The sequence below is a fragment of the Rousettus aegyptiacus genome, unplaced genomic scaffold, assembly GCF_014176215.1.
Source record: "Rousettus aegyptiacus isolate mRouAeg1 unplaced genomic scaffold, mRouAeg1.p scaffold_m13_p_7, whole genome shotgun sequence".
In the NCBI taxonomy this organism is placed as follows: domain Eukaryota; kingdom Metazoa; phylum Chordata; class Mammalia; order Chiroptera; family Pteropodidae; genus Rousettus; species Rousettus aegyptiacus.
In genome coordinates, this window is record NW_023416310.1 from 21489329 (window position 1) to 21503597 (window position 14269).

General features: G+C 33.6%; 2 protein-coding genes across 2 annotated transcripts in view; one reads left to right on the forward strand and one right to left on the reverse strand.

Annotated features, from left to right (window-relative positions):
• Positions 1-5662, forward strand: CEBPZOS (CEBPZ opposite strand). The gene is made up of 5 exons (XM_016162503.2): positions 1-38; positions 2377-2492; positions 3528-3572; positions 4125-4208; positions 5454-5662. Exons 2-4 carry the CDS (start codon positions 2378-2380, stop codon positions 4205-4207), a joined length of 243 nt encoding a protein of 80 aa, XP_016017989.1. The 5' UTR covers positions 1-38; position 2377; the 3' UTR covers position 4208; positions 5454-5662.
• The window catches only part of CEBPZ (CCAAT enhancer binding protein zeta), a 20327-nt gene continuing 10107 nt past the window's right edge, over positions 4050-14269 (reverse strand). The window contains exons 5-16 of the mRNA XM_016162490.2: positions 13899-13987; positions 12350-12403; positions 11663-11765; positions 11491-11559; positions 10191-10257; positions 9367-9467; positions 8558-8615; positions 8061-8257; positions 7669-7755; positions 5145-5206; positions 4979-5060; positions 4050-4385 (exon numbers count right to left, since the gene is read on the reverse strand). Coding sequence (XP_016017976.2) covers positions 4234-4385; positions 4979-5060; positions 5145-5206; positions 7669-7755; positions 8061-8257; positions 8558-8615; positions 9367-9467; positions 10191-10257; positions 11491-11559; positions 11663-11765; positions 12350-12403; positions 13899-13987 — 1121 coding nt within the window. The 3' untranslated portion in view covers positions 4050-4233. The remainder of the gene's footprint in view (positions 4386-4978; positions 5061-5144; positions 5207-7668; positions 7756-8060; positions 8258-8557; positions 8616-9366; positions 9468-10190; positions 10258-11490; positions 11560-11662; positions 11766-12349; positions 12404-13898; positions 13988-14269) is intronic.

Here is a 14269-nt window from a genome sequence, read left to right on the forward strand (position 1 = left end):
GCTCTTACGCATGCGCAGCCCCGCGTGTAGCGACGAAGGTAAGACCTCCGCGTGTGACTGTAGTTGGGTTTCTTGATTTGGGCTCCCCAGAGTGGGGAGCGGGTCAGGTCTTTTGGGGACCTCGCTAGAGTCCTCGTGTCGTGCCGAATACTCGGTTGTTACTGTCTGTGGTCCGCTGAAGGGAGCGCGGGGCTGGCCCCAGTGTTTCCGGGTCCCTCGGCGACCGTGGCCCCGCGGCAGCTGCCGTGCAGCCTGCGCCGCCCGCGCGTGCCAGCTGCAGGCTGGACTGGAGCGTCCCGGGATCCGGGCGGGCGGTGGAGCGCCGCGGGGAGCCAGGGTGCACGGAGAACCGGGAAGCTGGGGAGCAAGAGGCTCCAGTGACGGGGCGGGCCGCGAGGGGCTGAGGATGCTGGGTAGCCTGCCCGAGGCCGCATTCAGGCGCCTTGCTGGTTGCTTGGCTATTGTTGACAGTTGGAACCTGGAAAAAGACCTTTTGCTGATTAAACTCAGGGACGTAGCTGAGAAATCGTGTTCTCCAACATCTAGACTGTGAGAGACTTTGCTGTTTGAAATCACGTTGCCTGGAAATACTGTGCCGCGTTGATTTCCAGTTTTGGTGCACAGATGAGGGATTTTCAGACATTGAGCATTTGTCTTAAGCTTGTGCACCCAGAGCCAACTTCTCAGCCCAGTGAAATGTTAACACCATGACATACAGCCCTTCTTTTCTTTGAGTCCATCAGAGGACTGCTTTAAATTTCACTTAAGTTCCATCAAAATCTTCTCTAACCTTGTTCTTCCTCTGCTAGTTAGTAACCTTTGTCTTGGATGGTATGCCTTTGGGAGGTCTTTATCAAATGGGGCTTTATCTTTTATAAACATCTCTCTTGAAGCTGAGGGACTTAGAATGTAAAATGTGTGTGTATACATATATATTTAAGATTATTTGGATTTGTTTGAACTCTTAGCCTTGACTACTCCCAACAAAACAAAATTTTACTTGAATTCCTTACACTGTGGATGTGGCTGCAGGCAGGTCTTGTTTTGTTCTTTTTGCCCCTTGAACATTAAAAATAACCCCAAGACAGTACCCTGGATTGATCAGGATTCATTTCTTGTCATTAACTTGCAGCTTTGTAGCTAACAGCAAAACAATCCTCCCCACCCACTCACTTGCCTCATTGTATGTGTGTGTATGTGTATATGTAACTTCTCTGCATCATTTAATCTTTTAGTCCCCAAGTGATCATATTATCAAAATGAGAGCAGGAATTTTAGGGGGAAAGGACACCTGGTAACAGTATTAGTAGGGCAATCCTACAAAGGTAGGGCGTTTCATTACCCCTACCCTCAGGCATTGTGAAAAGGAGTTAAAAGAGAATGGAGCAAACCCCTTACAGTGAGCGGAGGCTGGGACTGTAGAGTATTGGAGAACATACCATCCCTGCACAGAAGGACAGGGAACAGTGTGACAAAGAGCACACACAGGACAATATAAGAATCCTGAGATTAAAATCGTGTTGTTCTGGACTTTGGAGTTAAAAGGAGGCAGAGTAAAAAAAAACTTGGGTTTACGTTTCATGTATTCAGTAAGAGTCATCTGTGCTGTTTTCTTGTTATATAGCCCTTTTCCTGGTTTAGGTTTTCTTTAGAGAAAGAGAAATCTCAAATCCTCTCTTGATTAGCTTTTAATTACAGGAAGAGAATTAAGACCTAAAGTCTAGTCTTGCCACCTACTAGGTGATGGAGGCCCGTCAATCGAGTTGCCTGCTAAAGGGCCGATTACTGGGGTGCCTAGCGTAGACTTGCTGCATCAGAATCTTGGGGCTGGGGAATTGCAGGCTGAGACTCAGGAATGTACATTTTTAAAAAGGATTTGGGTGATGCATTTAGTTTGAAAATAGAGCTCCTCAGGAACAAGAACCAGTTAATCACTCAGTTTTGTATAAAATGCCTGGTCTGTGGCACATAGTTCAATATATGTTGTATAAATGAAAACCTTGAACTATAAAACATGTACAACTGTTTTCACATATTGCGCCCATTTAATCATATCTAAATCCTAGTTCAGCTAAAAAATATCATTTACCCTATCTCCCACCATTCTATATTATCAGATTTTTAAATTGTAGTTACATAAATTCTTTTTTGCAATTCTCTCAATTCTCTGTGCTTTATCCAATTGTCTTTGGTTCATTGTGCCCTGTGGGCATGGAGTTTGAAAACTAGGAACGAAATATGTCTAATACTAATAAGTACACAGTAACTTTGGGGTGTTTTATTCCTATAATCAAACTGTGGGGATGAATTGGAGTTATTTTTATAAAAATGGTATTATGTTCATATAGGTTTATGTATATTTGTTGTTAAACTTAGGATGTCCCGGACTATGGAACCACTGGCAAAGAAGATCTTTAGAGGACTTTTAGTAGCTGAATTAGTGGGCATTTTTGGAGCATATGGTTTGTTTAATAAGATGAACACAAGCCAAGGTAATCATAATTCAGAAGTTATGTTTTATAGAAGGGTAGGGTATACAGTTATTAATGCATTTTAGGTGCTAAATGGCCTTTTGAGAGACTGCTTCTTTAGATTCAGCATTATTAGAGCATTTTTATGGGCACGAGGGGAGGCTAAGTGTTAAATATTATAGACTAAATGACTTAACTCCCTCCTAAAAAATTGTTAATGTCTGTAGACTAGGGATTCTGTGGATTTTACTAGTGGGGGACATACAGTGTCTTCAGTCTGGCTTAGTTTGGGAGCACAGATGGAAGAAATAACCTGTTTGGTAGATTGAGGAGGCAGCATAGCCGAATTGTAACCGGTTTCTTGGGGTAGTAGAGTTCTGCATCAACACGGGGCACTAAGAACACTAGCCATCACTGAAAGTGCTTTTTGACATTTTGTGGAGCTCAATTTTATATTAGAGCCCATAGATTTTTAAATTAGGAAGTGCTGCTTTCCCTGAACCAGTGAGTAGTCCAGCGTGGTGGCCATCTTTGAAACTTGTCATTCATCTTCTTAAAGTACTGTATTGGTATACTGGAACAGTGTCCCAGGATGCTACTGGATATTCAGTCTCTATACTTTTAAACTGTAAATAAGGGTATAAAAGAAAACATCCAAGCAGTATTTAAAAGCAAATTGAAGATCAACTTTAAAAACCGGGTGTAGTACAGTCTTATTTATAATCCCAAAACAAGGTAAAATTGCATCTGTAAAGACAATAGTCACATCAGAGAATAACATATTAATGTTGAAAATTTGCTTTTAAATACCACTTCTAAATAAATGACATCACATATACAGGACAAAATTTTTAAAACTCCAAAATAACTATGGAAGGCTGAAAGGCAGTACAATTTAGACCCAAAAGGATAGTTCTTGGATTACTGGGATCTTAATACAAATTTCTAATTAGTCAGTTTTCTATTTTATAGACCCTAAAGCTAGTACTAAATTATGGCGCTACATGTTAATATAATGAATTTCTAATCATGTTTAATACTTTTTTGTTCCATCAGATTTCAGGCAAACAATGAGCAAGAAATTTCCATTAATCTTGGAAGGTATGTTTTTCTTTAGGTAAAAGACCACAAAACTTTTTTCATGATGTCAATTTCAAAAAAAAAAAACAAAAAAAAAACAAAAAACAAAAAACTATTATCTGTATTTTAACTCTTTCTGAGAACAAAGAGTAAATTCTCATGTAGTGTTATCTTGATGAGAGCAATTAATGGGCTGGACTCATAATTCTTCAAGTGGTCAAGAATGTAGACTTTGGAATGAGACATCTGGGGTGATGGAATCAAACCACACCTTAAAACTCATCTCAGGTTTCCTAACTTCTTGGAGCTGTTTCTTTCTCTGTCAAGTCGAGATAATAATGCCCACCTCATAAATTGTTATAAGGATTAAATAAGATGACATTATGTAATTAACACAGTATATGGTATAAAGTAATTAATGCTTATTAAATAGTGCTTATTACAATGCTTAGTATAGACAGACACTAGAGCTGGTACGTGAAATATGTAGAGGAAAAGTTTGATTTTTCTCAATATTGTTTAATTTTAACATTTTTACATGATTCAATAAATGACAATTATGTTTTATTGTAGTTTATTACAAATCCATGGAACATTCTGGAATGTACGAAATCAGAGAGCAAGATAAAGAAAAATGGTTGAACAGCAAAAGTTAGAGTTAAGTAGAGTTTTCATTTATAATTTATTTAGAAAACACTCGTTTTCTTTGCTTTTTAATTTTATGAGTGGTTTTTGGCCTCCTTTTGAAATTTTTCTTTTTCTTGATAATACTTTTCACATCTCTGTTGTGTAGCCAGTCATCACGTTCGGCCTCCCATTTCAGCTGTTTGAGACCTTTGGGAGGAGAAGAAATATGAACACACCACACTGTAGACTCTTGGCGGCCCCACAGACTATCCTACTGATTAACAGGACCTTCAGGTCTGCCACTAGTAGCCATATCCCACCCACTAAGCAAATTCCATACTTGTTTGTTACTTTCCTTCTATATTTATTATCAAAATTACTGTTTTAAAAATAAAAGATTACAACAGGAAAAGAACAAATGTTCTAAAGATTTTATTTCCCATGAACACCTTTACTGGAAGGCAGAGAAGCCAGTAACTATCAATTTCAGAAATAATTAAATCATCTATAAAGTATTTATAAAGGTACTTAGCAAACTCATACTGTATAAAAAATAACTTGCTTCCTTAAAAAAACTAAAGCTACTTCTGTAGGTTGTAGTCTTTTTTGCTGTAGTCTAAATACTTTTTAATCCTACATGCTCCCCAAACGAAGAGATGAAAAAGCTATTCCTTCCAGCTTATGAGGAACCACTTTATGCATTCCTAGTATAAAAAGGTCCTCTAAAAATACTTATACCTTCAGAAAGTCTATTAAGTTATGGCTATGTAAAAACCACAATTAAAAATTAAGTTACTCACTTGCATTATCTTTGTTAGCCATGGCATTCATGCCCATGTTATCAAACTTGGATCCCATATTTTCATCTAATAGGTGGCCAAACTTAAAAAAAAAAAAAATGCATTTATTAGAAAACTTAAAACTTAAATAAATAGCTACCTTTTTAAAGCAGTACATTGGCCTTACCTCTTCAGCAGAAACAAACAGGCTGGAGTCATTGAGATTTCTTTTCTTTTTTTTCCTGGGTCCTAAAAAAGGGCATCAGCCTAGATTATTAAAGTATAAATCCAATGATTTTGGAAAAATATAAATCTTTCAATATGCTTTTGTTAAAAATTGTATTTGGGTTAAAATACACAATTGCAGTTATCTTACAGCATCATTAGGTAGCTGGCATTTAAAGACAGAAATATAATTAAGAGTTTGTATACATTATTTTTTCTAAGTACCCGAAATTAACTGTTTGGATGACAATGATATTTTCCTGCATTTCAGATGTGGCCACCAATCAAGGTTTACCCTATTTCAATATCTAAGTAAGGCGAGATTAAAATCCCAAAGATGACATGGATGAACTTTGGAATATATAAGACAAAATGTAAATTCTGATTATGACAGAAGTTTTGTTCTTTGGATTAACTGTGAAGAAATTGATGGAAGGTATGTTTATTGTTCAAATAAAGTGGTTCTCCTAAAAAAAAAAAGCCTCACCTATAATTCTGAATATATAAACTTTTCAAAATAGATAATAAATAGTAAGTAAAAGAACTATTTTTAATATTTACTGAATTTTAATCCACACATTTTAAATCCCATTATCTAAAAATATATTAACTAGAAATATTGCTTTTATCCATTTCCTGAAACAATATCCAAACTGTTTGGATCTTTGACATCAATGTCTCTGGCACTACTAAGATGTGCTTTTTAAAAACAGCTTTCTTAAAAAAATGAAATTTGTCATAAAATTCTGCTGTCTTGGGTGTACAATGTGTTTTAGTAAATCTTGAGTTATTCAACTTCATCTAGAAGATTTCTATCAACTCTTAAGAGATCCCTGGTGTCCATTTGCAGTCAGGTACCCCCCTCCCAAGAAGGCTTTGCCTTTTCTGGTAGTTTATATAAATAGATTCACATGAGAAGTGGTTTTCTGTACCTGGCTTTCACTAAGCATAACATTTTTGAGGCTCATCCACATTATAGCATGTATCAGCACTTCATTCTATTTCATTGCTATAATATTCCATTATATGGGCATACCACAGTTTGCTTATTCACCAGTCAATGGCCATTTGGGTTGTTCCCACTTTTTGGCTATGATAAATAATGCTGCTAAGAACAATCATGTACAAGTCTTTGCATGAATATACCAGAGCCACTTTTGACAAAATAGTTTCTAAAGAATTTCATCTTAATTTTTATCAAGGTGAAATGTATGTTATTTACGAATTATGCATTATACTATTATTGAATATTTTAAGATTGTTAAGCTAAAATGCCCATTTGTATAGCATTAGGAAAGGTATTTTTGGGGTTTTCATTCATCCTACAGTATATATATCTATAACTTCAATTAGTAAATACTTCTGCTATACTGCCTTCTACGTTTCTTTAAGGTTTATTTATCCTTAAGGATATCCAACATTTGCAAATGTGGGGTGAAACCCCTCCCTCAGGATCAATCAGCAGGACATAAGATAAAGCAACATTTTTTTCCTGAGAGATGATTTTGAGAAAAACCTTCTCATATTTGAGCATACGCTACTATTAAAATGTGACCATACATCACTGAATGAAAGACAAAATCTAGATGATAACATGTTATAATTTAAGTATATACCCAGTAAGTCAATTTAGTTAAGATGATTATGTTAGCATTATCTGGAAAAGCTGATAAAAGTCTCTGAGATACTATCAATATATAAAGTTACTGTTTTTGTTATTTTGATATTTATTGTCAAAGATATTTAATGTCAAAATTTTTAAATAAAATATTGTCAAGTATTTTAATTATTTTTAACTTTGCGGGTCTATTTTTATTTTTTATCACTATTTACTAGTAAGCAGAAGCTAGAGGCAAAGCATAAGAAAAAGCTTGTGAATTTATCCACAGAATTATGGAATAAAATATTTGTTGTAGTACTGTCTATATTTTTATCAAAAACTTAAAAGCTGTCACCTGATAAAAGTATTTTCTTTTATTAGCACCTTAAAAATGTTACATAAAAAGGGACAATCTGTTATACTTTTAAAAAATGTTAGAGAACAAATTAGCAGAAAGAATTCACATTTGATTATATAAGATGTTGAGGTTAGAATTGTTGTCACAGCAGCAAAATGGCAGATGTCATAAAAAAGGAAGGTGAAGTCAATAAAGAACATTTTCAGAAGGGTCAAATGGCAAAGAGTACGAGCTGGTTGAGAAAAGGAAAAAAGCAACAGGTGTCTATGGAAAGTCCAAGGCTTACATATAATTGACTGGTTTAAACATGAAGGAAAAATGATCTAGATATTTAGATGTGAGAGGAAAATAATTGAAAGTGTATGTGGGAATTTCACATATTAAAAATGCATAAAACTATTATCCATTATAAAAACAAACTAAATTGTACTAACCAATTTAGAAAAGTTAATTTCCCAAAATAATAATGAATAATAACTTTCATGTGTACTCTGTTTAGGTTTCAAAGAGATAAATGCATTTTCGTACCTTCAAATGATCCAGCAAAGTCAAAATCATTTACACCTTTCCTCTTGCTTTTCTTAGTATTGACTTTGGAGCTGACTTCATTAAGTTCTATTTCAAAAAAAATAAAAAGCTATTAACTAATTTAAAAACAATAGGATGCTATAGGGTTACGATGAATATTAATTTTTAGAAACTGCTAATTACTATTCTAACATTAAAAAATGGCAACATAACAGCTCAACAGATAGCCCACTTTCAGTTCCAAATGAGAGGGGGAAAAGGTCCTGTTTAAGTTTCTCGCTTATCTGAATATTAATTTGAATACAAATATTAAAGAACCTTCAACAGAAAAACTAGCCTAAGCTAAAGAATAAAGGAAGATAGAGTTTTTGTCTGATTTTAAAAAAGCATACCTTGAATGCCTTCATTTTCATCATCCAGCACATCCATGAACGTTCCTCCATCTTCATCAATTTCAGCAAATTCTTCATTCATACTTCCTAAAGAAACTTCATCATCATCCAAGTTATCAAGATCATCCTCACTACCTTCTGAGTCTTCATCTTCTAGGTTACCCTTCTTTGCTCCTTTTGTTTTCTTTTTCACGTTGCTGAAGAAAAACAAGAACTTGTAAAAGAGGAAACTTTTCTCAAATGTGATTAGGTGACTACCAGGGTATTAGGCTATTTATAGATTTAAAAGGAGAGTTACAGAGGGCTCAGAGCCTTTATTTAATATACTACTATGAATTTTAAGGGTCCAAAAGGAAAGTATATATCCATTTCCCAAGCTTATTTGATACCTTTCTCCTATACATCACATAGCTCTGTGCTCTACTGTTCTGGGGGACAACAATTTGGGAAGTTCTAGGAAAAAGGATTAAAAAAAAGATTGAAGGAAAGTATTTTACCCAGCAAAATCAAGGTCATCCTTTCCAGAGGTGAAACAGTTATCATCTTCAAATGTGTCTGCCAGAGAACAATATACAAATTGTGAGATACAGCAGAGAATAACAAAGTTGACATTTTCTTATATCTGAATCTTATATCTGCTATTTATGATAAACATCAAAATGATACAAATCTAACTATTGCTGGTATATTAATCTACACAAACCTTATACTAACCTTAATTAAAATTCCTACACTAAAATGGGTTCCATTAATTTCAACTTTTTTCTATAGTTCTTTAAAAAGTGGGCAAATATCAAATAAAATGATCTTTAGCAATTGCAGTTGTCTTTACTTTATTAGAACTATTTAAATGCTTACTTTTGGTACATATAAAACCATATGCAAAAAAAGAACTCAATGTAAACCTTTCTAATTTCTCATGTTTTCTGTTTCAGTCTAAACCAGTTAAAATTTTTCTAGCTCTGTGAATTCTAAAGATAAAATAGATAAAATAACAGACTATTGTTACCAATAGTGCAAGATTAGGAACAGTAAAATTGTTTTACCTAAGACAGCTGGCCTTAAGAATGAATATCACGTAAACAGTTTTTTCCTCCACATACTGTCAAAGCACAATCACATTTTTCTGGAGCAAATGTGGGTGAATTACCATATGCCACCAAAATATCTTTAATCCTCCATTGTGATTTGCATGATATTCTTAGCTAAATTATTTTTTAAACTAAAGTCACATCTACCACTAATTTTCCATGGTTTTATAAATAAATAGTAATAAATTATTTACAATTGGTGAGTCAACAATTACCAATCATCTTTTCAAATTCCTCATCATCCACATCTTCTATACTTTCTTCATCTGCATTCCGTTTTTGTTTCTCTTTAACAATAGCAACTTTTTTGTAATACCTAAAATAAAATTCATGTTATATATTTGAAAATTTTACTAAAGGGTCCATTTTACTATAATTGAAGTACCTGTGACCAGTAACCCAAACACGTGTTAAAGCTATTAACTTAGTTGGATATAAATGACTAAGAATTGTATTTATTAAATAAAAAAATAGTTGAAAATGTCTTCAATATGAAGTGTAATGAATTTCACATATTTAGGTTCAGTTCTTCATAAAAGCTTTTCAACTCATCTTAATTAAATGGCATAGTATTAAGTTGTTTCAGCAACAACACTAATGATAAAAGTATTAGATTATAAAATGTGGCTCTAAATGACCTCTTCACAATAATTTATCAGTGAGACCTATTGTCTAATATATTAGAGTACAGTGAAACTTAACATTTTGTAAATGAGATCAGAATTCTTCACACAACATGTTTTTAAAAAGCAAACCAAATCAAGCCAAATTAACCAGATAATAGTAACTTTAGTAATATAAGGCATTTAGTAGTAATATCAGTAGGTTTAGGACTTATCTCTAAAACACAAAACTCCCAAATTCTACTTAGGTATCTAATACTAGCAAAAAGACTGATTTATAAAGTATCTTCACAAAAGTAGATACTCATGTATCCTTCAATCTTTTCAAGACAGGCCTATGTTAAGAAAGCATTTTACGGAATCTAAAAATTTTAATTTTAACAGTTCCCCAAATGAAACTACAGTAAGTATAATACCTATAGAAAAACACTTCATCCACTGGTATTTGGCTTTCTTCTTTTGCAAGGAACTCCTTACTGTTCACTAGAAAAATTAAGTTAAACATTTTAATTTATTAATATTTTTTTGTTATTCCAGCTCTTAAGACTAAAGACAGCATACCGACAATTCTAAAGTCTCAAAATGTCGGGAAGGTAGACAAAAGGGATCTTATTGTGCAAAGAACAATCTCTGGAAGAGTGTGGAGGAGACCCAACATTTAAAATGGTTCATTGACTACAATGAAAAGTAAGGCAATACGTAGACAAAAGTGCATCACAAAAACAAAAACAAAACAAAACAGGGTTCTCTCATTGTCCTCTAACTGCATCCTAGATACAAATTTCAAGAGACATAAAAATTCAAAAAGTTCTCTTAATAAATGATAGATTTAAACTTGCCATTTTCATCTCAAACAATAATGCCTGCCATTCTATGAATAGTAAGTAAAAGTAAACGAGAAAATTATACTGAGGAAAACTAAGAAATAAAAATGGGGAACTATAGAATATTCGTTTTCCTTCGGAATAAAAATTTCTGACATCTTGATTAAAAAGGAAATTTGGCTTCTTATTCTAACTATTAACTTTGGACAAGTCCTTTTACACCTCTGGACCTCTGTGAAATTAAGTCAGTTGGAAATGAAATGATTTACAAGGTGTATTTTAACAAAAATTTGTTTCCGAACAAAAAAGGGTTGGGATCTGGTATGCAAAGAAATGTCTGCTCTGAACAGAAAAACAAGAGAATCAGATCTACAAGATAAGTAAATACCCATAGAAGTAGAAGGTTATCAACTAAGTTAACATGATGCTCTGTGACAAAACCTGTTATGGGGTTCCTGCTAAACCATATTAGAGATCTTATGATGATCCAAACTGTAAAAGATAATAATTATGTATGTGGGGGTCACTGATTAAGCTACAGATAGTACAAGAATGGCAAAATGTGGATAACCGTTGAAGCTGAGTGATGGTTGGGGGTGGGGCTTCATCATACTATTTATTTATTTACTTAGGATGTATTTGAAATTTTCTGTGATAAAGTTAAAAAAAACAAAGGCCCAGTCATACGCAGTAGACTTGAGAATGCATACACGTTCTTGGGAACAACAGATGGACAATGTCTCTGGTACTTAAGTTTTATTCTGATAAAGTGGAGCAAAGAATAGCACCATTTAAGTGTTAAAGACTTCTACTGTCTTTTAAGTTTCAACTGTCTAGGCTTTTATAAATTATAAAACATAGATAGTTTATAAAGTATTTTATAACTACTCACCAGCAAGACTACGAATATCTTTTATAAAATGTTTTCTTTTTGGCTGCATCACAACACTGTCCGTGTTTTCTGAAATGTAAAATCAAGACAGTGGAATGTAAAACCTAGTTATACGCTCATATAGTTTATTAAATATCAACAATGAAAACAGAGTAATTTAACAGAAGCATACCTTTGCCTTTATGTGGCTTTGGATTTCGGTACACAAATCGATCCAAGAATCTCATTAGTGTGAAATCCTGCAGTGGGTCCCCTGAATACTGAATATAATTTCCCTGAAAGGTGGGGAGAATTTAGAACTTAAATCAATCACACACACACACACACACACACACACACACACACACACACACACACACGGGAACATATAAGCCTCTATTATACCGCATAGAAGGCACAAATTTGCAATAATGACTTTTTAAATATCCCTCATGCATATTATTCTCTACTTGAAGAAATTAAACACACTCATACATTTATACATATGAAAATATTTTATGATGCACTGCTGATTTTATATATAGGTAAGTAATATTAATATTATAGGTCACCTAACCACTAATCAGGAACTAACCAAGAAGTGGCGAACACAGCAGACAGAAAAGGGGAGGTGATCTTTCTCCAGGAGAAAAGCCAGAATGTAATAAATAATTGTAATTTTCTAATCCTGTATTTCCATTCATCTCAGAGTGGGAAGATTTAACTGCTGCTCAGTATTAAACAAGCCATTGCTCTGATAGCAGAAAAATTGTATATGATCATATCTGGCAGAGAAAGACTGTATGCCCAATTACTGATTATCAAAAACTATAATACTTATTTTTTCTTATATCTTGTCTTTTGGGTATCTTAGACTTACCTGAAGAATAGTCTTTGCAAAAAGAGCCACAGAGGGATGAAAATGCTCCGACAGCTAAAAAAAAAAAAAAAATAGAGTAAGGTCAACTCTTAATTACAATTATAGATTATTTAAGAAAATCCAAAGAACTGAAACTTAAGCCAACATATTAAAAGAGTGATTCTCAAATTCTGGTTTCCGGAACACTTAATATTTTTAAAAATCAAGGAGGTCAAAAGCTTCCTTAATTTAAGTGGGATATTCTATTGATATTTACCTTAATAGAAATTACAACAGAACCATTTTAAACATTTATTTATAGTTTACTTAAAATAACAATAAACCTATCACATATTAATATAAATATTTTATGAATAACTACTTTTAAGAATATTGAGAAGTACAGCATTATTTTACAGTTTTATAGATCTATTTAATATTATTTTAGCTGAAGTATATGGAGGAAAATTTGGCCTCGTACAGATATATAGTTGGAAAATGGCGCATTTATTAAACCTTTCAAATAATTGTGAATTTTCTTCATGTTCAAGAAAATGTCTCCCAAATACCCCAGTTTGAATAAGCAGAGTCTGTTATTCAGCCTGTCCTTCAGGAAAAAGTAGTTAATTGAGTTTAAAACAACTATATAGAAACTTTTCCTGGAAAGATGAGATAACCTTCACATTTAGTTATGCAGAAGTGCATTATGCATTCTTGCTATATATGTACACAGAATATTAAAAATAAATGTACTTTAAGTTCAAGATAATAAAATCGATAATTTTCCCTGCTTCATCATTCTTACAAGATATTGCCTTTTTTTTTTAATGTGGCAGTGAAGAACATAATGGCTGCAACTGCAGCTTATTGCTGTCTTTCTCATGCTTACGCACTAACAGTTTTAGCTATCATTTCTTTTATACCATCTGTACCACTGTCAATACAGTGACAAAGGTAAATACTGCCTTGGTATCACTATGAAAGCAGTTGCGACCTTGCAGACTTGCCGAAAAGGTGTTAAGGACCCCCAAGAGCACTAACACCTTTTATACCCACACTTTGAGAATCATTGTATAGGAAGACACTCATTTTCTTTACAAAAATTGCAGAAAGATTATTAGAAATATGAGTTACTCTTACACATTTAAAATATAACTTTTTTTGCAGAAAAATCTATCACCACAAAACTTCAAGGATCTCCAATGCAAAATGCAAAATTTACCAATTTTATGAAGCCATTGTCTTCAATAATCCACCTACAAAAAGCCAAACGTATTTATAGCCATGTACAACATCCTTATTTTGCATATACATTATTTAAGATTTTCTACATGTGGATGCTGAAAAGTGTAAATGTGGAAATTTAATGTTTATCAGAGGCAACAGAAATATGGGTTAGAAAGCATTACAGCTGTGTGACATACTTCAAACTGCTTCCTTATGATTAATTACGTCTAAATAACTCCTATATTATTTGCAAAAAAAAAGGAGAAACTTCAAGGTGCTAATAAATCCATGAGGAGAAATATACAGCACAATTGAATTAAAAGATAATTTGAAATTATTTTACCTTTTTGAGTTCCCAAAAACTTGTATTTTCAGCTCCACAGAACAAAGGGTTTCTACTGAATGGATCATACGTGTTTAACTGTTTGCCACCTGAGAACAAAAACACAGTATTTCTCAACTGCTTTATTTCTAGCCCAAGATGTCACTAAAGTCACCATTGTTAATATTGTTACCAACAGATATACTTTCCAACACTCTTAGTTAGCCAGGCATCCTACCTAGATTAAAAACGCCAAGCCCCTTCAAGAATTCATCTTGGCCTCAAGTTATCATTTGCTATTGAATAAACCAAGTAGTATGCTTATTCTGAGTATTAAAAGCTCCCCTTTAAAACGTCTCTATTTTTCAAATAACAACAAAAGATAGCCATTT